The sequence below is a fragment of the Callionymus lyra genome, chromosome 3 (genome assembly GCF_982586985.1).
Source record: "Callionymus lyra chromosome 3, fCalLyr1.hap1.1, whole genome shotgun sequence".
Lineage (NCBI taxonomy): Eukaryota > Metazoa > Chordata > Actinopteri > Syngnathiformes > Callionymidae > Callionymus > Callionymus lyra.
The window spans coordinates 5,729,797-5,752,447 of record NC_141820.1 but is presented as its reverse complement, the minus strand read 5'-3'; the positions used below and the strand labels follow the sequence as shown (position 1 = coordinate 5,752,447).

General features: G+C 41.1%; 1 protein-coding gene across 3 annotated transcripts; it reads right to left on the bottom strand.

Moving 5' to 3' along the window:
• Positions 1 to 4,228: 4,228 nt before the first annotated feature.
• Positions 4,229 to 21,631, bottom strand: LOC148083108 (NACHT, LRR and PYD domains-containing protein 3-like). 3 transcript variants are annotated; one of them, XM_087786230.1, is made up of 10 exons: positions 21,302 to 21,631; positions 19,401 to 21,159; positions 19,153 to 19,329; positions 17,502 to 17,678; positions 12,871 to 13,047; positions 8,242 to 8,415; positions 6,330 to 6,506; positions 6,088 to 6,261; positions 5,722 to 5,765; positions 4,229 to 5,062 (listed from the first exon to the last, which is right to left on the bottom strand). In XM_087786230.1, exons 1-10 carry the CDS (start codon positions 21,534 to 21,536, stop codon positions 4,518 to 4,520), a joined length of 3,639 nt encoding a protein of 1,212 aa, XP_087642356.1. In that variant the 5' UTR covers positions 21,537 to 21,631; the 3' UTR covers positions 4,229 to 4,517. The 3 variants fall into 3 exon arrangements, with proteins under 3 accessions (XP_087642356.1, XP_087642357.1, XP_087642358.1); XM_087786231.1 differs by having other exon boundaries at positions 6,330 to 6,449; positions 21,302 to 21,630; XM_087786232.1 differs by lacking the exon at positions 12,871 to 13,047 and having other exon boundaries at positions 21,302 to 21,630.
• Positions 21,632 to 22,651: the final 1,020 nt, after the last annotated feature.

The window sequence follows — 22,651 nt, the reverse complement described above, 5'->3', positions numbered from 1 at the left end:
TCTAAATTGTCCGCAGGTGTGAGTGTGTGAATGTGTGAGTCTGTGAATGAATGATTTTCTGTCACAACTGAGCGACATCAAAGCTGGACTTTAGGAAAGTTTAGTCGTCTTTAAGTAACAGTTTGGTAGATCAAGCCCGATGTGACCAAAGTCTTTCAACGACCACCTCCTGACCAGAGAGGATTTACTTGGATTATTTCTCCAACTAAGCAAAAAGTCCATATGTGTGTGACCTTTGACCTCCCGCTGCCTCAGATGTGTGTATTTGTGACTGGGTTAGTGACACACAGTGAAGCTGGTGGACTTCTGTGCAGCTTTGAACATGTTTGGAGACGTTCTTTAATGTCCCTTTCATTTTGTGTTCAAGCATCAGGTCATATGGAACCTTAATGATCCATCAGTGCATCATTGTTCTATTCTTCTTCTATTATAATGATGTAGAACCACATTAGGTGGAGTCAGATTCACTGCTTATAAACAATATCAATGAACAATCACATCAGAGTCACATTATTATGGCAAATATCATTTATTTCACGTTTGAATTATTATTGAGAAAAAAATGCTTGATAAGGGTTAAAAGTTGTTTATTTGATAATTTATTTTTGAATAAAAGCACAAATGTGTTCTGGGAAGGTTGTGTTATTACACAATGTCAATATTATTTAACACTTTATCTTGAAATGTATTATTAACACATTCAAAGATATTATAAAACTTTTATAGGACTTTATAGAAGAAGTTATGATGGTTTATGTTTGTCAACTTAAAACAAGCTTCATGAAGGTTTATAAAAAGTTCATTATTTTTCATAATTAATGCCAAAGTAACGACTGAAGTCACTCAGTGTAATTACTGTATTACAACTCAAGCAACCTTTAATTAATAGAGGGGTAAGAAATTATTGATGAATTTAAATATCACAATATTTCTATACACAACTAGACACTGTATTAATATTCAACAGAACTTTATCGGTTTATATTAACAATTAACATGCAAATATTCAGACAATTTTAACAGTCATGACAATTGTTTTTTTCTTTTTTTAAATCCAACCAAAATATTGCAAGTTATTTTATTTGTTTTTCTGTATCCTCTCGTCCTCAGTCTTCACCAGGATCTCGCAGGATTTTATTCTTTCTTTAATTACAAAGGAGGTAACGACTGTTGTCATCTGGCGGCAGGAAGTTTAATTTTTTAAATAACACAAAGATGAACATAATCAATCGTTTGTTAATGTTTAAGTATAAAAATCTAATTATTGTATTGTTTTCACACAAAACTTTTTTTTTTTTCAATTAATACATTGGTGTTGAATATCAACACGGTATTGCAATATTTCAGTGTATTTTCTTACTTAAATCTTATAATAAGTTGACGTGACTATAAAGCATCATATCTTCTTCTATAAAGTTGTATAAATGTATAATCATGTCTCATGGATTTGTTGTCGATGTATTATACCAGACCTTCATAGAAAGTTCTCACCACACAGTCCTAATGATTCTCAATACAAGGTTTGATGTTGAAGTTCTGCAGGATCATTGACTGAAGTGTACAAGGCTGCACGGCTGAGTGGTGGAGGTGTGTCGGAGAGACCCTCGTACCTGCCACGGGAGACTGGTTCTATTCAAGGATGTGGACAAACAAGAATCTTACTGGTGGGCTCCACGTAGATCTAGTTATGCAACAAGTGATTCCTGAGGGAAGTAGATTTCATAGACACACGAGCCAGACCTGCAATACACAGAAAGTCCCATGTCCTGGGAGTCCAAGGTCTTGTCTGCTGCTATGAAATACTTCTCTATCTGTATCAAGTGCATTACACATAAACTGTATTTTGTTATACAGAGAATTTGACAGTGTATAGATGGAGAGAAATATGGCTTTATGATGCTTGTTCAGTGTTATTTATGAGAAATAAAAACCTGTCAACTTTGCCTCAGTGTTCTCTCTTCCTCTCTCTGACGTCTGTTGCTTATATCGGACTCTATCGCTCCAGTGTTGGTCCCAAACCATTTGACACTGACAAGCTAGCAATCTTTTGTTAGCATGTCGTCTTGCTAGCTGTTCCAGAGTCTATTATGGAGCCTCGACTTTTAGCAAAGTCTGCGTAAGAAGCACAGTCTTCACCAGCTATTCAACAGATCCGACCCTTCAAGCCTTTTAGACCATCATCACTAAATAATGTGTTTATTCAAATGGTTTAAACTGTACTTTTCTGCGACACTTTGCGTCACTTTTTAGTAGAGGTGTAAGAACATATCGATTGACTTCAATATAGTGATATTACTTTTCACAATACCGTGTCAGTTTTCAACTGCACTGTCTCGATTTGTGTTTTTTTATTTGGCTTTCAATCATTTTCATCATAATTCTTTCATGCTTTATATTTCAATAAAGTTAGTAAGTCATTGTAGTGATTATAACCTTTATAAAAAAGGTTTACTTTCAGAACATCTAAGTTCTGGTCGATTTAACTGTAAAATCGTCTTCAGGTAAAAATACCTGAGGTTGGAGAACCACCTTTGATTTATAGTACAAAGGAAACTATTACATTTATGAGGATAATAATTCAATAATTGTTATTATCAATGAATTATGAAACTCTAATTTGAATCAATCTCATTAACTGAAGTCACTACTTGTTTTTCGTGATTATTTGTTCTTCACTGAGTAAGAGGCTCTTAAATTGACAGTTAATCACACCAAAATAGAAACGCGAACAGCGATGTAACGTTTTATGAATTAACTTAGTGAACAACAACTTTAAAAAGACATTTAACTGTTGCTGATTTAAAGGTTTTTAAAATGAATATTTGTTTTCACACGTAGTTGGATTTTCTTAATCCAATAATTTAGTAATAAATATTCTAAATTCAATATTTTCTCATTTGTTTCCTTTTGAATTCAGTATAAAAATGTTGGTATATTTGTACCTTCAGACAATACCAACAGAGAACTGATTTAATTGAACGAACTTTCAGCCAATCACAGGAAGCACAGACGATCATGTGATGACGTAGAAACACACAATTAAGTAGCTCCGGGAAATTCTAATTCAAACACAAATTCAGCCTTAAATATAAAAGCTGTTGAATCATATTCTTAAAGAAATAATATTTAATAATCGATTAAAAGTTTCAACAGGTGAACATTTTAATTTATTCAATATTCTGATGTCACTGATAAACTTCCATATCCAGCCTGGATGGATGAACAAATGTTGAGTAGTTTGAACGGAAATGTTGTGTAAAAACTAAATGTGAACAGTTGTAATAAAATCCTCCTCCAGGCTGACTGTGTCAGATGATGTTGAAGAGGAGCAGTGATGGATGTGGCAGCAGTGAAGGAGGAGAGAGAAGCACCACTGGCTGCTGCATGTATATCTACACTGTGATCATGTGACCTTCTCACTCCAGCTCGGTGGAACCAGGAGTCATTTTCACAATCCCTCCATCAAACAGAGGCCACTCCAAAGTCCACCAGTAGAACAGAGCAAACGTGTTACCAGAAGATACAAACACGTCTCAGATCTGTGTCGGCGTCTAACCTACCCTGTGAGGACGAGCCTCGTCCCAAAGTCTGACCACGAGCAGCACATCCACGACCACCAAGAACATTCTTTCTGACGGGACACTTCTCACCGAGGGCTTTGTGTGCTGCCAAAAATACTAGTGTGCGAGTGTAGAAGTACATGTTGGTTGATGGAGGTGAAGGATAACACAGATGTAATAACTGTGAGGCTTTTATGGGAGAATATCAGAATATTGAATGATTGAATTTAACGTTTCTGTCACGATCTTTAATAAACGGAACCCAAGAGCGAGTGAGAGTCTCAATTATTTATCAAGTTTGGAGCATCTGCCTTTGATACCTCTGGAATGTTTTGTCCTCCTTTTATATCCAGTCAGTTCTTTACGCTGCCGTCTCCCTCGTCTCAGCATCTTTTGAACACCACATTGATGACTTTTGATTAAAGCTGTTATTTCATCTCATAGTTTGAATTGGTCCATGAACGCACCACTTACCGTGTGGATGTGAAGTTTAGAGCGTCAGTCGACAGTTTAGCTGCTGAAGTTACTGCTGAGTGTCAACAATAGAGTCAATGATCAACTTTTGCTTCAGTTCAGAGACGAGTGTTTTCTTTGATTGTATTTCAGGTCGTCAGGTTTATGCTTCATGGAGACTGATGCACTTTATTGTCAGAATAAAAGAGAAAGAAGTGACAGAAGTATGAACGCTACACTTCATATTCATGTTGTCACGTGTGTGCATCATCAGAACATCAACCATCAGAAGATCCTGACATGTGCTCGGCTGTACTTGAGCTTCAACTCTTACAGTCGACTGAACAACAAGTGATGAAAGAGAAAGTTTCTTCAACAATTCTTCACATTCTTTCTTCCTTCAAAACAACACGTTTGTTTCAGGAGCAGATTTCTTCTTTCCTCACTGTCAGCACTTTTCATGATGATTGACAGCAGCTACACACGTTTGATGGAGGAACACACTCACATCCTCAGCTCACGCACACACACTGAAGAACCAGAACCAGGAACCTCTTTGAGTCCAAATCCCAGGTACAAAGGTTCAGTGGAGATGAAGAAGGTGTTGAGGCGTATAAGAAGACCATTAGAGGAGTCACTGTAAAACTGCAAATATCCAGATTCAGGATCGTTGATCTTCACTCTTACTCTGTGAGAAACTTCTTGACTCTTGATGACAGTTTCTATCTTATTGTGACAGAATTTATATCCTTCATCATCAGAGCAGCTCAGACTCCAGGAATAACGGTTCTGTCCAAACTCAGACTCGTCTTCTTTCCCTCCGTCTCTTCTGAGAGTCAGTGCGATAGAAGCTCCTCCTCTCCACTCCAGCTCACAGAAACATGGTCCAGTCACAGCTTCTCTGCTCATCACCTGAAGACACCGGTGGAATCTGTCGGGATGGTCCAGATAATCCTGATCCTGCGTCACAAGTTCCACCGTCCTGTTGTCGTTGGACAGTAGGAGGCGCCGGTGTGCTGTGTCCGGGTCCAGTGAGAGTGGACGGAAGTCTGAGAGAAGAAGACACGAGAGGTGATGATGGTGGAAGAACTTTCTCTTCAAGACAATCATGGACTCAGTGTCCCAGCAAGCCAGGGAGGGCTGCTCTGTTTGTTGACATCTAGTGGAGATCATCATCAAAGTGAAGTCTTCTGAGACTGGGACCACCTCCAGAGAAGAACCAGCAGAACTGGAACATCCCATAATAATCTTGAGGAGATGACTGTCACATTTGATTGACACCAGTGTGTCCATATCAAGTCAGCAGCTAAACTAGCATGTAGCTAACATGATGTTTCTTCATGTTGTGGAAACATCTCTGCGTTCATCTCCACCATCATCCAGGTGAGATGCTGCACTGAGATCTTCTCACTCCACTGAGAACGTGATGATCTTCATTTGCACTCTCAAGTCAAAGAGTGAAAAGAGTGAATGAATGAGTGTGAGATGATGAGGAAAGTCAACATTGCTGCTTCTACATCTGCACGGAGGCTCCTCACCAGCTGCTGCTGGACACCATGTTGGTGACCAGTGTTCTGGGCAGTGACCTGGACTTGATGAAGCTCCATCAGCAGATTCAAGTGTAACATGAAGTCACCAACATCACAACTGCTCCACGAGAAGCTGACAGAGTTGAGGAGTTCTCATCCATCAATCAAATCAAACTTACACTTCTCATCTCCAGATGTTGATCTCTGTGGTCCACGATCCAGCCTGGAGGAAGAAACATTGAGAAGATCAGATTCATTTGACTTCAGATGTTTCATGACTTCATGCTGCTAAGTGGACGTTCTTTCATGACTGTGTTGACCACAACAAAGATGGATCTAGAAACACTCGCTCAGTCTCCACTGTCTCCTTGTTCTTCCACTGGTGTCCAGCAGGAGAACATGGAGAAGCTCTGAGAGTTTGATTCATGTGCTCAGTTCAGATGAAGAGTCTGATCAGCGTCACACACTCACATCTCTCTGCTTCTGATCACATGTTCAGAAGATCTTTGGAGCTCAGTCAGTGAGTTCTGCTGCTCCGTCCATACCTGAGAGTCTCCAGCCTCCAGTCTGGACTCTCCAGTCCAGCAGACAGCAGCTCCAGTCCTGGTCCTCCTGGATCGTTGTAGCTCAGGTCCAGCTCTCTCAGATGGGACGGGTTAGATGTCAGAGCTGAGGCCAGAGAAGAACAACCTCCTGCTGAGATCTGACACCTTGACAGACTGTAATGAAGGAGAAACAGTTTCATTAAATCATGAGACCAGAAGAACTGAAGACATGATGTTCTGACCTGAGAGTCTCCAGGTGACAGTGTGGACTCTTCAGTCCAGCAGACAGCAGCTCCACTCCTGGATCCTGCAGGTAGTCGTTGTAACTCAGGTCCAGTTGAGTCAGACTAGAGGACGGAGAGCTGAGGAGTGAGGACAGAAGTGAACAACTTCTCTCTGTCAGTCCACATAAGTTCAGCCTGTGAAAGAGACGAGTGTCGTCAACAAGTGACTTTTTCTCTATTTTGACTCGAAAGACTTGATTTGAGGAAACACTGAACTCTTTACATTCATAAGATCATCACATGATTGTGTGAATATTTGAAGACTTTTCTATCAATCAGGATCAACTTGATCAAACACATGAAATAATGATGTTTTCATCAGTTCAACACTTTCCTGACTTTGTTTCATTATTTATAAAAGTGTCACATGATACACAGAGACTGTTGTGAGAGGATTGATGTTGTTTTTATACCAGAAACAAACACAAGAGAAGAAGAAAAACTAAAGTCACAATAGAAATAAATGAATAAAAGTGATTTATGACTCGAGACTTGACTCAAATTAGTGATTTATGACTCAAGACTTGACTCAAATTAGTGATTTATGACTCGAAACTTGACTCGGACTAGTGATTTATGACTCGAAACTTGACTCGGACTAGTGATTTATGACTCGAGACTTGACTCAAATTAGTGATTTATGACTCAAGACTTGACTCAAATTAGTGATTTATGACTCGAAACTTGACTCAAATTAGTGATTTATGACTCGAGACTTGACTCAAATTAGTGATTTATGACTCGAAACTTGACTCGGACTAGTGATTTATGACTCGAGACTTGACTCAAATTAGTGATTTATGACTCAAGACTTGACTCAAATTAGTGATTTATGACTCGAGACTTGACTCAAATTAGTGATTTATGACTCGAGACTTGACTCAAATTAGTGATTTATGACTCGAGACTTGACTCGGACTAGTGATTTATGACTCGAGACTTGACTCAAATTAGTGATTTATGACTCGAGACTTGACTCAAATTAGTGATTTATGACTCGAGACTTGACTCAAATTAGTGATTTATGACTCAAGACTTGACTCAAATTAGTGATTTATGACTCGAGACTTGACTCAAATTAGTGATTTATGACTCGAGACTTGACTCAAATTAGTGATTTATGACTCGAGACTTGACTCAGACTAGTGATTTATGACTCGAGACTTGACTCGGACTAGAGATTTATGCCTCGAGACTTGACTCGGACTGGTGAATTATGACTCGAAACTTGACTCGGACTAGTGATGTGTGACTCGACACTTGACTCGGACTAGTGATGTGTGACTCGACACTTGACTCGGACTAGTGATGTGTGACTCGACACTTGACTCGGACTAGTGATGTGTGACTCGACACTTGACTCGGACTAGTGATGTGTGACGAACAAAACAACAAGAGAAAGGAAGAGAGAAATCAAGAATGGTGACAAAGATGAGTAGAAATGAAGAGATAAGAGCAGGATGTGTGATGACACTGTTCAATATTGTGATGATGATATGACTTGTGATGAAGAAGAACATGTTTCAGTTTTCATACAGTTCCTGATGTGTTTATCACACATGCTCACATCACCATGAACATTACCCTGCATTGAAATCTAGAAACAGAACAAGTTAGAACATCACAAGTGTCACTCAAATGTCTTTGAATGTATTTGAGATCAGTAAATATGTGTCAACATACTGAACAGCACGACCCCAGCAGAAGTCAAAATAAACAAAGTTCAAGTGTCAGAACCTGCTGAAGACTGATGTCACTTAGAATCAGCTGCTTCATTGAAGAACAAACTGAAGACAAAACTTTGACTCTCTGGAGTCTCACCTCTGACTTTCACATTTCAGCTCTGAAGCTGTAGAAATGATGTTCTGACCTGAGAGTCTCCAGGTGACAGTGTGGACTCTTCAGTCCAGCAGACAGCAGCTCCACTCCTGGATCCTTCAGGTAGTTTTTACTCAGGTCCAGTTGAGTCAGACTAGAGGACGGAGAGCTGAGGACTGAGGACAGAAGTGAACAACTTCTCTCTGTCAGTCCACAGCAGGTCAGCCTGTGAAAGAGACGAGTGTCGTCAACAAGTGACTTTTTCTCTATTTTGACTTGAAAGACTTGATTTGAGGACACACTGAACTCTTTACATTCATAAGATCATCACATGATTGTGTGAATATTTGAAGACTTTTCTATCAATCAGGATCAACTTGATCAAACACATGAAATAATGATGTTTTCATCAGTTCAACACTTTCCTGACTTTGTTTCATTATTTATAAAAGTGTCACATGATACACAGAGACTGTTGTGAGAGGATTGATGTTGTTTTTATACCAGAAACAAACACAAGAGAAGAAGAAAAACTAAAGTCACAATAGAAATAAATGAATAAAAGTGATTTTTGAATCGAGACTTGACTCAAATTAGTGATTTATGACTCGAGACTTGACTCAAATTAGTGATTTATGACTCGAGACTTGACTCAAATTAGTGATTTATGACTCGAGACTTGACTCGGACTAGTGATTTATGACTCGAGACTTGACTCAAATTAGTGATTTATGACTCGAGACTTGACTCGGACTAGTGATTTATGACTCGAGACTTGACTCAAATTAGTGATTTATGACTCGAGACTTGACTCAAATTAGTCATTTATGACTCGAGACTTGACTCGGACTAGAGATTTATGACTCGAGACTTGACTCGGACTAGTGATTTATGACTGGAGACTTGACTCGGACTAGTGATTTATGACTCGAGACTTGACTCGGACTAGTGATTTATGACTCGAGACTTGACTCGGACTAGTGATTTATGACTCGAGACTTGACTCGGACTAGAGATTTATGACTCGAGACTTGACTCGGACTAGTAATTTATGAATCGAGACTTGACTCGGACTAGTGATTTATGACTCGAGACTTGACTCGGACTAGTGATTTATGACTCGAGACTTGACTCGGACTAGTGATTTATGACTCGAGACTTGACTCGAACTAGTGATTTATGACTCGAGACTTGACTCGGACTAGAGATTTATGACTCGAAACTTGAGTCGGACTAGTGATTTATGACTCGAGACTTGACTCGGACTAGTGATTTATGACTCGAGACTTGACTCAGACTAGTGATTTATGACTCGAGACTTGACTCAAATTAGTGATTTATGACTCGAGACTTGACTCAAATTAGTGATTTATGACTCGAGACTTGACTCGGACTAGTGATTTATGACTCGAGACTTGACTCAAATTAGTGATTTATGACTCGAGACTTGACTCGGACTAGTGATTTATGACTCGAGACTTGACTCAAATTAGTGATTTATGACTCGAGACTTGACTCAAATTAGTCATTTATGACTCGAGACTTGACTCGGACTAGAGATTTATGACTCGAGACTTGACTCAAATTAGTGATTTATGACTCGAGACTTGACTCGGACTAGTGATTTATGACTCGAGACTTGACTCAAATTAGTGATTTATGACTCGAGACTTGACTCAAATTAGTCATTTATGACTCGAGACTTGACTCGGACTAGAGATTTATGACTCGAGACTTGACTCGGACTAGTGATTTATGACTGGAGACTTGACTCTGACTAGTGATTTATGACTCGAGACTTGACTGGGACTAGTGATTTATGACTCGAGTCTTGACTCTGACTAGTGATTTATGACTTGAGACTTGACTCGGACTAGTGATTTATGACTCGAGACTTGACTCGAACTAGTGATTTATGACTCGAGACTTGACTCGGACTAGAGATTTATGACTCGAAACTTGAGTCGGACTAGTGATTTATGACTCGAGACTTGACTCGGACTAGTGATTTATGACTCGAGACTTGACTCGAACTAGTGATTTATGACTCGAGACTTGACTCGGACTAGAGATTTATGACTCGAAACTTGAGTCGGACTAGTGATTTATGACTCGAGACTTGACTCGGACTAGTGATTTATGACTCGAGACTTGACTCGAACTAGTGATTTATGACTCGAGACTTGACTCGGACTAGAGATTTATGACTCGAAACTTGAGTCGGACTAGTGATTTATGACTCGAGACTTGACACAGACTAGTGATTTATGACTCGAGACTTGACTCGGACTAGTGATTTATGACTTGAAACTTAACTCGGACTAGTGATTTATGACTCGAGACTTGACTCGAACTAGTGATTTATGACTCGAGACTTGACTCGGACTAGAGATTTATGACTCGAAACTTGACTCGAACTAGTGATTTATGACTCGAGACTTGACTCGGACTAGTGATTTATGACTCGAGACTTGACTCGGACTAGTGATTTATGACTTGAAACTTAACTCGGACTAATGATTTATGACTCGAGTCTTGACTCTGACTAGTGATTAATGACTCGAGACTTGACTCGGACTAATGATTTATGACTCGAGACTTGACTCGGACTAATGATTTATGACTCGAGTCTTGACTCTGACTAGTGATTTATGATTCGAGACTTGACTCGGACTAGTGATTTATGACTCGAGACTTGACTCGGACTAGTGATTTATGACTCGAGACTTGACTCGGACTAGAGATTTATGACTCGAGACTTGACTCGGACTAGTGATTTATGACTCGAGACTTGACTCGGACTAGAGATTTATGACTCGAAACTTGAGTCGGACTAATGATTTATGACTTGAGACTTGACTCTGACTAGTGATTTATGACTCGAGACTTGACTCGGACTAGTGATTTATGACTCGAGACTTGACTCGGACTAGTGATTTATGACTCGAGACTTGACTCGGACTAGAGATTTATGACTCGAGACTTGACTCGGACTAGTGATTTATGACTCGAGACTTGACTCGGACTAGTGATTTATGACTCGAGACTTGACTCAAACTAGAGATTTATGACTCGAAACTTGAGTCGGACTAATGATTTATGACTTGAGACTTGACTCTGACTAGTGATTTATGACCAGAGACTTGACTCGGACTAGTGATTTATGACTCGAGTCTTGACTCTGACTAGTGATTTATGACTCGAGACTTGACTCGGACTAGTGATTTATGACTCGAGACTTGACTCGAACTAGTGATTTATGACTCGAGACTTGACTCGGACTAGAGATTTATGACTCGAAACTTGAGTCGGACTAGTGATTTATGACTCGAGACTTGACTCGAACTAGTGATTTATGACTCGAGACTTGACTCGGACTAGAGATTTATGACTCGAAACTTGAGTCGGACTAGTGATTTATGACTCGAGACTTGACTCGGACTAGTGATTTATGACTCGAGACTTGACTCGGACTAGTGATTTATGACTTGAAACTTAACTCGGACTAATGATTTATGACTCGAGTTTTGACTCGTACTAGTGATGTGTGACTCGACACTTGACTCGGACTAGTGATTTATGACTCGAGACTTGACTCGGACTAGTGATTTATGACTCGAGTTTTGACTCGTACTAGTGATGTGTGACTCGACACTTGACTCGGACTAGAGATTTATGACTCGAAACTTGACTCGGACTAGTGATGTGTGACTCGACACTTGACTCGGACTAGTGATGTGTGACTCGACACTTGACTCGGACTAGTGATGTGTGACTCGACACTTGACTCGGACTAGTGATGTGTGACTCGACACTTGACTCGGACTAGTGATGTGTGACTCGACACCTGACTCGGACTAGTGATGTGTGACTCGACACTTGACTCGGACTAGTGATGTGTGACTCGACACTTGACTCGGACTAGTGATGTATGACTCGAAACTTGACTCGGACTAGTGATGTGTGACTCGACACTTGACTCGGACTAGTGATGTGTGACTCGACACTTGACTCGGACTAGTGATGTGTGACTCGACACTTGACTCGGACTAGTGATGTGTGACTCGACACTTGACTCGGACTAGTGATGTGTGACTCGACACTTGACTCGGACTAGTGATGTGTGACTCGACACTTGACTCGGACTAGTGATGTGTGACTCGACACTTGACTCGGACTAGTGATGTGTGACGAACAAAACAACAAGAGAAAGGAAGAGAGAAATCAAGAATGGTGACAAAGATGAGTAGAAATGAAGAGATAAGAGCAGGATGTGTGATGACACTGTTCAATATTGTGATGATGATATGACTTGTGATGAAGAAGAACATGTTTCAGTTTTCATACAGTTCCTGATGTGTTTATCACACATGCTCACATCACCATGAACATTACCCTGCATTGAAATCTAGAAACAGAACAAGTTAGAACATCACAAGTGTCACTCAAATGTCTTTGAATGTATTTGAGATCAGTAAATATGTGTCAACATACTGAACAGCACGACCCCAGCAGAAGTCAAAATAAACAAAGTTCAAGTGTCAGAACCTGCTGAAGACTGATGTCACTTAGAATCAGCTGCTTCATTGAAGAACAAACTGAAGACAAAACTTTGACTCTCTGGAGTCTCACCTCTGACTTTCACATTTCAGCTCTGAAGCTGTAGAAATTATGTTCTGACCTGAGAGTCTCCAGGTGACAGTGTGGACTCTTCAGTCCAGCAGACAGCAGCTCCACTCCTGGATCCTTCAGGTCTTTGTTGTAACTCAGGTCCAGTTGAGTCAGACTAGAGGACGGAGAGCTGAGGACTGAGGACAGAAGTGAACAACTTCTCTCTGTCAGTCCACATAAGTTCAGCCTGTGAAAGAGACGGAAACGTCAACAAGTGACTTTTTCTCTATTTTGACTTGAAAGACTTGATTTGAGGAAACACTGAACTCTTTACATTCATAAGATCATCACATGATTGTGTGAATATTTGAAGACTTTTCTATCAATCAGGATCAACTTGATCAAACACATGAAATAATGATGTTTTCATCAGTTCAACACTTTCCTGACTTTGTTTCATTATTTATAAAAGTGTCACATGATACACAGAGACTGTTGTGAGAGGATTGATGTTGTTTTTATACCAGAAACAAACACAAGAGAAGAAGAAAAACTAAAGTCACAATAGAAATAAATGAATAAAAGTGATTTATGACTCGAGACTTGACTCAAATTAGTGATTTATGACTCGAGACATGACTCGGACTAGTGATTTATGACTCGAGACTTGACTCAAATTAGTGATTTATGACTCGAGACTTGACTCAAATTAGTGATTTATGACTCGAGACATGACTCGGACTAGTGATTTATGACTCGAGACTTGACTCAAATTAGTGATTTATGACTCGAGACTTGACTCAAATTAGTGATTTATGACTCGAGACTTGACTCAAATTAGTGATTTATGACTCAAGACTTGACTCAAATTAGTGATTTATGACTCGAGACTTGACTCAAATTAGTGATTTATGACTCGAGACTTGACTCAAATGAGTGATTTATGACTCGAGACTTGACTCAAATTAGTGATTTATGACTCGAGACTTGACTCAAATTAGTGATTTATGACTCGAGACTTGACTCGGACTAGTGATTTATGACTCGAGACTTGACTCAAAATAGTGATTTATGACTCGAGACTTGACTCGGACTAGTGATTTATGACTCGAGACTTGACTCAAATTAGTGATTTATGACTCGAGACTTGACTCAAATTAGTTATTTATGACTCGAGACTTGACTCGGACTAGAGATTTATGACTCGAGACTTGACTCGGACTAGTGATTTATGACTCGAGACTTGACTCGGACTAGTGATTTATGACTCGAGACTTGACTCAGACTAGTGATTTATAACTCGAGACTTGACTCGGACTAGTGATTTATGACTCGAGACTTGACTCGGACTAGTGATTTATGACTCGAGACTTGACTCGGACTAGTGATTTATGACTCGAGACTTGACTCGGACTAGTGATTTATGACTCGAGACTTGACTCGGACTAGTGATTTATGACTCGAGACTTGACTCGGACTAGTGATTTATGACTCGAGACTTGACTCGGACTAGAGATTTATGACTCGAAACTTGAGTCGGACTAATGATTTATGACTCGAGACTTGACTCTGACTAGTGATTTATGACTCGAGACTTGACTCGGACTAGAGATTTATGACTCGAAACTTGAGTCGGACTAATGATTTATGACTCGAGACTTGACTCGGACTAGTGATTTATGACTCGAGACTTGACTCGGACTAGAGATTTATGACTCGAAACTTGAGTCGGACTAATGATTTATGACTCGAGACTTGACTCTGACTAGTGATTTATGACTCGAGACTTGACTCTGACTAGTAATTTATGACTCGAGACTTGACTTGGACTAGGGATTTATGACTCGAGACTTGACTCTGACTAATGATTTATGACTCGAGTCTTGACTCTGACTAGTGATTTATGACTCGAGACTTGACTCGGACTAATGATTTATGACTCGAGACTTGACTCGGACTAATGATTTATGACTCGAGTCTTGACTCTGACTAGTGATTTATGACTCGAGACTTGACTCGGACTAGTGATTTATGACTCGAGACTTGACTCGGACTAGTGATTTATGACTCGAGACTTGACTCGGACTAGAGATTTATGACTCGAGACTTGACTCGGACTAGTGATTTATGACTCGAGACTTGACTCGGACTAGAGATTTATGACTCGAAACTTGAGTCGGACTAATGATTTATGACTTGAGACTTGACTCTGACTAGTGATTTATGACTCGAAACTTGAGTCGGACTAATGATTTATGACTTGAGACTTGACTCTGACTAGTGATTTATGACTCGAGACTTGACTGGGACTAGTGATTTATGACTCGAGTCTTGACTCTGACTAGTGATTTATGACTCGAGACTTGACTCTGACTAGTGATTTATGACTCGAGACTTGACTGGGACTAGTGATTTATGACTCGAGTCTTGACTCTGACTAGTGATTTATGACTCGAGACTTGACTCTGACTAGTGATTTATGACTCGAGACTTGACTGGGACTAGTGATTTATGACTCGAGTCTTGACTCTGACTAGTGATTTATGACTCGAGACTTGACTCGGACTAGTGATTTATGACTCGAGACTTGACTCGAACTAGTGATTTATGACTCGAGACTTGACTCGGACTAGAGATTTATGACTCGAAACTTGAGTCGGACTAGTGATTTATGACTCGAGACTTGACTCGGACTAGTGATTTATGACTCGAGACTTGACTCGAACTAGTGATTTATGACTCGAGACTTGACTCGGACTAGAGATTTATGACTCGAAACTTGAGTCGGACTAGTGATTTATGACTCGAGACTTGACACAGACTAGTGATTTATGACTCGAGACTTGACTCGGACTAGTGATTTATGACTTGAAACTTAACTCGGACTAGTGATTTATGACTCGAGACTTGACTCGAACTAGTGATTTATGACTCGAGACTTGACTCGGACTAGAGATTTATGACTCGAAACTTGACTCGAACTAGTGATTTATGACTCGAGACTTGACTCGGACTAGTGATTTATGACTCGAGACTTGACTCGGACTAGTGATTTATGACTTGAAACTTAACTCGGACTAATGATTTATGACTCGAGTCTTGACTCTGACTAGTGATTAATGACTCGAGACTTGACTCAGACTAATGATTTATGACTCGAGACTTGACTCGGACTAATGATTTATGACTCGAGTCTTGACTCTGACTAGTGATTTATGACTCGAGACTTGACTCGGACTAGTGATTTATGACTCGAGACTTGACTCGGACTAGTGATTTATGACTCGAGACTTGACTCGGACTAGAGATTTATGACTCGAGACTTGACTCGGACTAGTGATTTATGACTCGAGACTTGACTCGGACTAGAGATTTATGACTCGAAACTTGAGTCGGACTAATGATTTATGACTCGAGACTTGACTCGGACTAGAGATTTATGACTCGAGACTTGACTCGGACTAGTGATTTATGACTCGAGACTTGACTCGGACTAGTGATTTATGACTCGAGACTTGACTCGAACTAGTGATTTATGACTCGAGACTTGACTCGGACTAGAGATTTATGACTCGAAACTTGAGTCGGACTAGTGATTTATGACTCGAGTTTTGACTCGTACTAGTGATGTGTGACTCGACACTTGACTCGGACTAGTGATGTGTGACTCGACACTTGACTCGGACTAGTGATGTGTGACTCGACACTTGACTCGGACTAGTGATGTGTGACTCGACACTTGACTCGGACTAGTGATGTGTGACTCGACACTTGACTCGGACTAGTGATGTGTGACTCGACACTTGACTCGGACTAGTGATGTGTGACTCGACACTTGACTCGGACTAGTGATGTGTGACTCGACACTTGACTCGGACTAGTGATGTGTGACTCGACACTTGACTCGGACTAGTGATGTGTGACTCGACACTTGACTCGGACTAGTGATGTGTGACTCGACACTTGACTCGGACTAGTGATGTGTGACTCGACACTTGACTCGGACTAGTGATGTGTGACTCGAGACTTGACTCGGACTAGTGATGTGTGACTCGACACTTGACTCGGACTAGTGATGTGTGACTCGACACCTGACTCGGACTAGTGATGTGTGACTCGACACTTGACTCGGACTAGTGATGTGTGACTCGACACTTGACTCGGACTAGTGATGTGTGACTCGACACTTGACTCGGACTAGTGATGTGTGACGAACAAAACAACAAGAGAAAGGAAAAGAGAAATCAAGAATGGTGACAAAGATGAGTAGAAATGAAGAGATAAGAGCAGGATGTGTGATGACACTGTTCAATATTGTGATGATGATATGACTTGTGATGAAGAAGAACATGTTTCAGTTTTCATACAGTTCCTGATGTGTTTATCACACATGCTCACATCACCATGAACATTACCCTGCATTGAAATCTAGAAACAGAACAAGTTAGAACATCACAAGTGTCACTCAAATGTCTTTGAATGTATTTGAGATCAGTAAATATGTGTCAACATACTGAACAGCACGACCCCAGCAGAAGTCAAAATAAACAAAGTTCAAGTGTCAGAACCTGCTGAAGACTGATGTCACTTAGAATCAGCTGCTTCATTGAAGAACAAACTGAAGACAAAACTTTGACTCTCTGGAGTCTCACCTCTGACTTTCACATTTCAGCTCTGAAGCTGTAGAAATGATGTTCTGACCTGAGAGTCTCCAGGTGACAGTGTGGACTCTTCAGTCCAGCAGACAGCAGCTCCACTCCTGGATCCTGCAGGTTCAAGTTGTCACTCAGGTCCAGTTGAGTCAGACTAGAGGACGGAGAGCTGAGGACTGAGGACAGAAGTGAACAACTTCTCTCTGTCAGTCGACAGGAGTTCAGCCTGTGAAAGAGACGAGTGTCGTCAACAAGTGACTTTTTCTCTATTTTGACTTGAAAGACTTGATTTGAGGAAACACTGAACTCTTTACATTCATAAGATCATCACATGATTGTGTGAATATTTGAAGACTTTTCTATCAATCAGGATCAACTTGATCAAACACATGAAATAATGATGTTTTCATCAGTTCAACACTTTCCTGACTTTGTTTCATTATTTATAAAAGTGTCACATGATACACAGAGACTGTTGTGAGAGGATTGATGTTGTTTTTATACCAGAAACAAACACAAGAGAAGAAGAAAAACTAAAGTCACAATAGAAATAAATGAATAAAAGTCATGAGAAAAACAAAGATGTTTGTAGATTATTTTTGAAGGTTGTTTATCAATCAATACATCGATCAACTTGTTTTCATCTGGTGACACCTTTTATTTGTGATTCATGAAAATGTCTCAATTGAAGATTTCTATCAAGTTTTCTTTCTATAAACTTGTTATTTTCTACTTCTAATTATGTTTTCATTCATCAAAGTCTTCAAAGTTTCCCTCCATCATTGTTCAAACATGTGTCGTTTCTTTAAATCTCCAGGTTTCAAATGTTTTCTCTGTATTTCCAGGTTTGAATATGGAGGCCTGCGAGGGTCAAATCAAGAGTTTACTCACCTTTTCATTGATATTTGGAAATAATCTCCTTCCATGTTTCAAGACAATACTTTTGGCAGAGATGGAGACTCGAGTCACACCTATGACTCGTGACTGAGACTCGGAATTTGTGACTCGAGTCAACTGGGACTTATTTATAGTGACTCGACTCATACTAGTTATTTGTGACTCAAGTGTCGACTAGGACTAGTGATTTATGACTTAAGACTTGACCTAAACTAGTGATTTGTGACTCAAACCTGAGTCGTCCTTGTGATTTTGGGCTTGAGAGTCGACTCAGATTCTGGATCTGTTACTTGAGACTTGACTCGGACTAGTTATTTGTCTCTTCAGTGTTCACTGGGACTAGGAATGTGTGACTTGATATGAGAATTAACTTTAACTTGTGACTCGACACTTGAATCGGACTTGTAACTATAAACTTGACTCAGACTCGTGTTCTCTGACTCAAGACTTGACTCGGACTGGTGATTTGTAATTCGAAACTTGCCCCCAATGAGTTATTTCTGACTAGAGAGTCGACTCAGACAAGTTATTAGTGACTCGACACTTGACCTGGAATAGTGATGTGTGACTCGAGAGTCAAATCCTACTAGTTACTTGCGACTCAAGAGTCGACTTGAACTTGTGATTTGTGACTCGAGAGTTGATTCATGCTAGTGATTTATGACTCGAGAGTCGACTCCTCTAATTGATTTGTGACTTGAACTCAGGATTATTTACTAAAGACTCGACTTGACAAAACTCTCTGGAGTCTCACCTCTGACTTTCACATTTCAGCTCTGAAGCTGTAGAAATGATGTTCTGACCTGAGAGTCTCCAGGTGACAGTGTGGACTCTTCAGTCCAGCAGACAGCAGCTCCACTCCTGGATCCTGCAGGTCGAAGTTTCTACTCAGGTCCAGTTGAGTCAGACTAGAGGACGGAGAGCTGAGGACTGAGGACAGAAGTGAACAACTTCTCTCTGTCAGTTTACAGTCTCTCAGCCTGAAAAAAATGAAACAGGAAATCAAACGTTGATGTTTATATCTTCAGAGATGTTCCAATGATCCACTTACAGAACTTTATGTGAAGCTTGAACCATCGGCAGAAGCCTCTCAAGAACCTCCTCTGAAGCAGAGTATTTCTTCAGGTCAAACTCGTCCAGATGTTCCTCTGAGGACAGTAAGATGAAGGCCAGGGTGGACCATTGAGCAGGAGACAGTTGATCTGTGGAGAGACGTCCTGATCTCAGCTGCTGTTGGACCTCCTCCACCAGAGAAGTGTCCTTCACTTCATTCAGACAGTGGAACAGGTTGATGATTCTCTCTGGAGACACATTCTCACTGATCTTCTTCTTAATGAGCTTTGCTGTGTCCTGATTGGTCCAAGAGCTTCTTCCTGTTTGTTTCAATAAACCTGTCAGGAGACTCTGGCTGGTCTGCAGAGAAAGACCCAGAAGGAAGCGCAGGAACAAGTCCAGATGTCCATTTGGACTTTCTACAGCATCATTGATTTCTTTCTGGTAGAACTTTTCTATGTCAACGATTCTTGACTGCAGGTTGACTTCAGAGTTGAAGAACTTCTGGTGAACATGAAGAGCAGCCAGAAACTCCTGAAGACTCAGGTGGATGAAGCAGAACATCTGGTCCTGGTACAGTCCTCTCTCCTCTCTGAAGATCTGAGTGAAGACTCCTGAGTGAAGTGAAGCAGCTGTGATGTCGATGTCACTCTCTGTCAGGTCTGATTCATAGAAGACCAAGTTTCCTTTCTTCAGGTGCTCAAAAGCCAGTTTTCCCAGAGACTCCATCATCTTGCTGCTCTCAGGATCCCAAACTGTGTCTGTCCAAGCTGCTCCATGGTACTTCAGCTTCTTGACTTTGGACAGAACCACCAGGAAGTAGATGAACATCTCAGTCAGGGTGTTGGGCAGCTGTCCTGTGTCTCCGCTCTTCAACATGTCCTCCAGAACTGTGGCAGTGATCCAGCAGAAGATCGGGATGTGACACATGATGTGGAGGCTTCGGGAGTTCTTGATGTGAGAGATGATGGTGCTGGTCTGCTCCTCATCACTGGACCTCTTCCTGAAGTACTCCTCCTTCTGGAGGTCAGTGAACCCTCTGACCTCTGTCACCATGTCCACACACTCAGGAGGGATCTGATTGGCTGCTGCAGGTCGTGTGGTCATCCAGAGACGAGCTGAGGGAAGAAGATTCCCTCTGATGAGGTTTGTCAGGAGGACGTCTACTGAGGTGGACTCTGTAGCTGCTGTGAGGACCCGACTGTTGAGGAAGTCCAGAGGGAGTCGACACTCGTCCAGACCGTCAAGGATGAACAGAACCTGGAGTCCTTCAAAACTGCTGAGATCTTTGGTTTCAGGAAAGAAAAGATGAACAAGTTCCACCAAACTCAACTTCTTCTCTTTCAGCAGGTTCAGCTCTCTGAAGGTGAAAGGAAACATGAAGTGGAAGTTCTGGTGAGCTTTGCCTTCAGTCCAGTCCAGAGTGACCTTCTGTGTCAGGAGGGTCTTCCCAATTCCAGCCACGCCCTTCGTCAGCAGGCTCCTGATTGGTGGGTCTCTCTCAGGTGAGGCTTTAAAGAGGTCTTCTTGTCTGATGGTGGTTTCTGGTCTGGTCTGGTTCCTGGTGGCTGCTTCGATCTGTCGGACCTCGTGCTCCTGGTTGACCTGGTCTGTGCCCCCCTCAGTGATGTAGAGCTCCGTGTAGATCTGATTCAGAGGAGCAGAGTTTCCTGCTTTAGCGACCCCCTCAGACACACTGTGGAACTTCTTCTTCAGGCTCCTCTTCAGCAGTCGTTGAATCTTTTCTACACGACTTCCTGAAGAAGAGAAGTCACATGAGTCACAAGATTCTAAAAGCTGAAGATCAATCTTCTCAGCAGCTGCAGGAATTTCAATCTCGAATGTTCTAATAGATTCAAGACTTCATTTTCAGCAGGTTGAAGGTTCAAATCCTCTTACTTCCCCACAGAAGACCAGCAAGCTCCTCCTGCTTCATGCTCCTCAGGAGGTTCAGGATGATCTTCAGGAAAGCTTCTCTGTTGCTCCTCATCTGCTCCTCTTCACACTTCAACTGCTCCTCTTCCTCATCATCCAGGTGTTTCTGCTCACCTGGTCTGAGAAACTTCTTCACTCTCTCCAGTTCCTCCTTCACCAGGGTCATGACCTTGTCCTCCAGCAGCTGAAACACAAACATGTGACTTGATCATGTGACCTACAGAGGTCACCAGAGGTATGTCTCAGTCCAAGTCTAACCAGGACCTGTTGAGCAATACTTTCTTCAAGAGTAGGACCAGAGAGTCTGAGTCACATTCAAATCTCATCTTCTCTCTAAAACTAAACAAGAGTCTCAGCCACACCAGACCTTCTACTTCATGTATGAAGCTGACAGGTGGAGTTGTCCAGGATCAGAGCTTCATGAAGCAGCAGAAGCAGCTGACTGGTGAGTTAGCAGCTGTTGTAGTCAGCAGGTGAGGCTGAAGAACATACCTGAAGTGTGGAGTCCACATCTGTCTGATGCTGCTGGACACACTGGAGACTGAGAACATCCGAGACCTGCTGATCCTCTCTGTGAAGAACATCAGGCCGTCAATAAGTTCTGTCTACTTCTACAAGGACACCAATGATCTGAGCAAGACTCTGACTCTTCCATGTGCAGACCACCTAAGATAGAATCTTCCACATTCATGGAAAACCAGGTGAAACACAAGTTTGTCTCACACTTCAGTCGTGATTTCATTCTCATGGCTGCAGTTTGTTGCTTCTTCTCTTGTGAGTCGACTTTCCTCCACGACTGTCTGCAGCACTTTTGACGAGCAGTTCGTGAAGCTCAATAAAAGAGAAGTTTTGAGCTGCATTGACTCATGAACATCTTCAGTTGAAGTCACCAAGAGTCACTAACTGCTGATAGAAACACACACAGCTGTGAGTGAAAGAATGATTGTTGAGGATCAACTAACAGTCTTTGACGACTCAAACATTCCCTCAATCATTGAATCAGTGACTCTTAAATCACTTGAAGTATTTTCTCTTATCAGTGACCTTCATCTGAGGCGCTCATATGATCCACGTGAATGTTGCATCACAAGAAAAACACTCAAATCAAACTTGACTTTTGATGAATATTTCATCACGTTTGTTGTGTGTCAAGTTTCACAAGACTTCAGGTGGAGGAGAAGAAAAGTAGTTGCACTATTTAGAATTCTTCTTCTTGACTCAACAACTGAAGAGACTGTTGGTCGTCACATGATACAAACTTCTTCAACAACGGATGAACACACAAGTTGCAGTGAGAAAATGATTCCAGTACTT

Coding starts and splice junctions, on each gene's coding strand:
- LOC148083108 (XM_087786230.1), bottom strand. CDS start 21,536: ATGTTTGTGTTTCAGCTGCTGGAGGACAAGGTCATGACCCTGGTGAAG. Junction 13,048..17,501: donor TGTCACCTGGAGACTCTCAG/GTCAGAACATCA, acceptor TCTCTTTCACAG/GCTGAACTTATGTGGACTGA. Junction 6,507..8,241: donor TGTCACCTGGAGACTCTCAG/GTCAGAACATCA, acceptor TCTCTTTCACAG/GCTGAACTTATGTGGACTGA.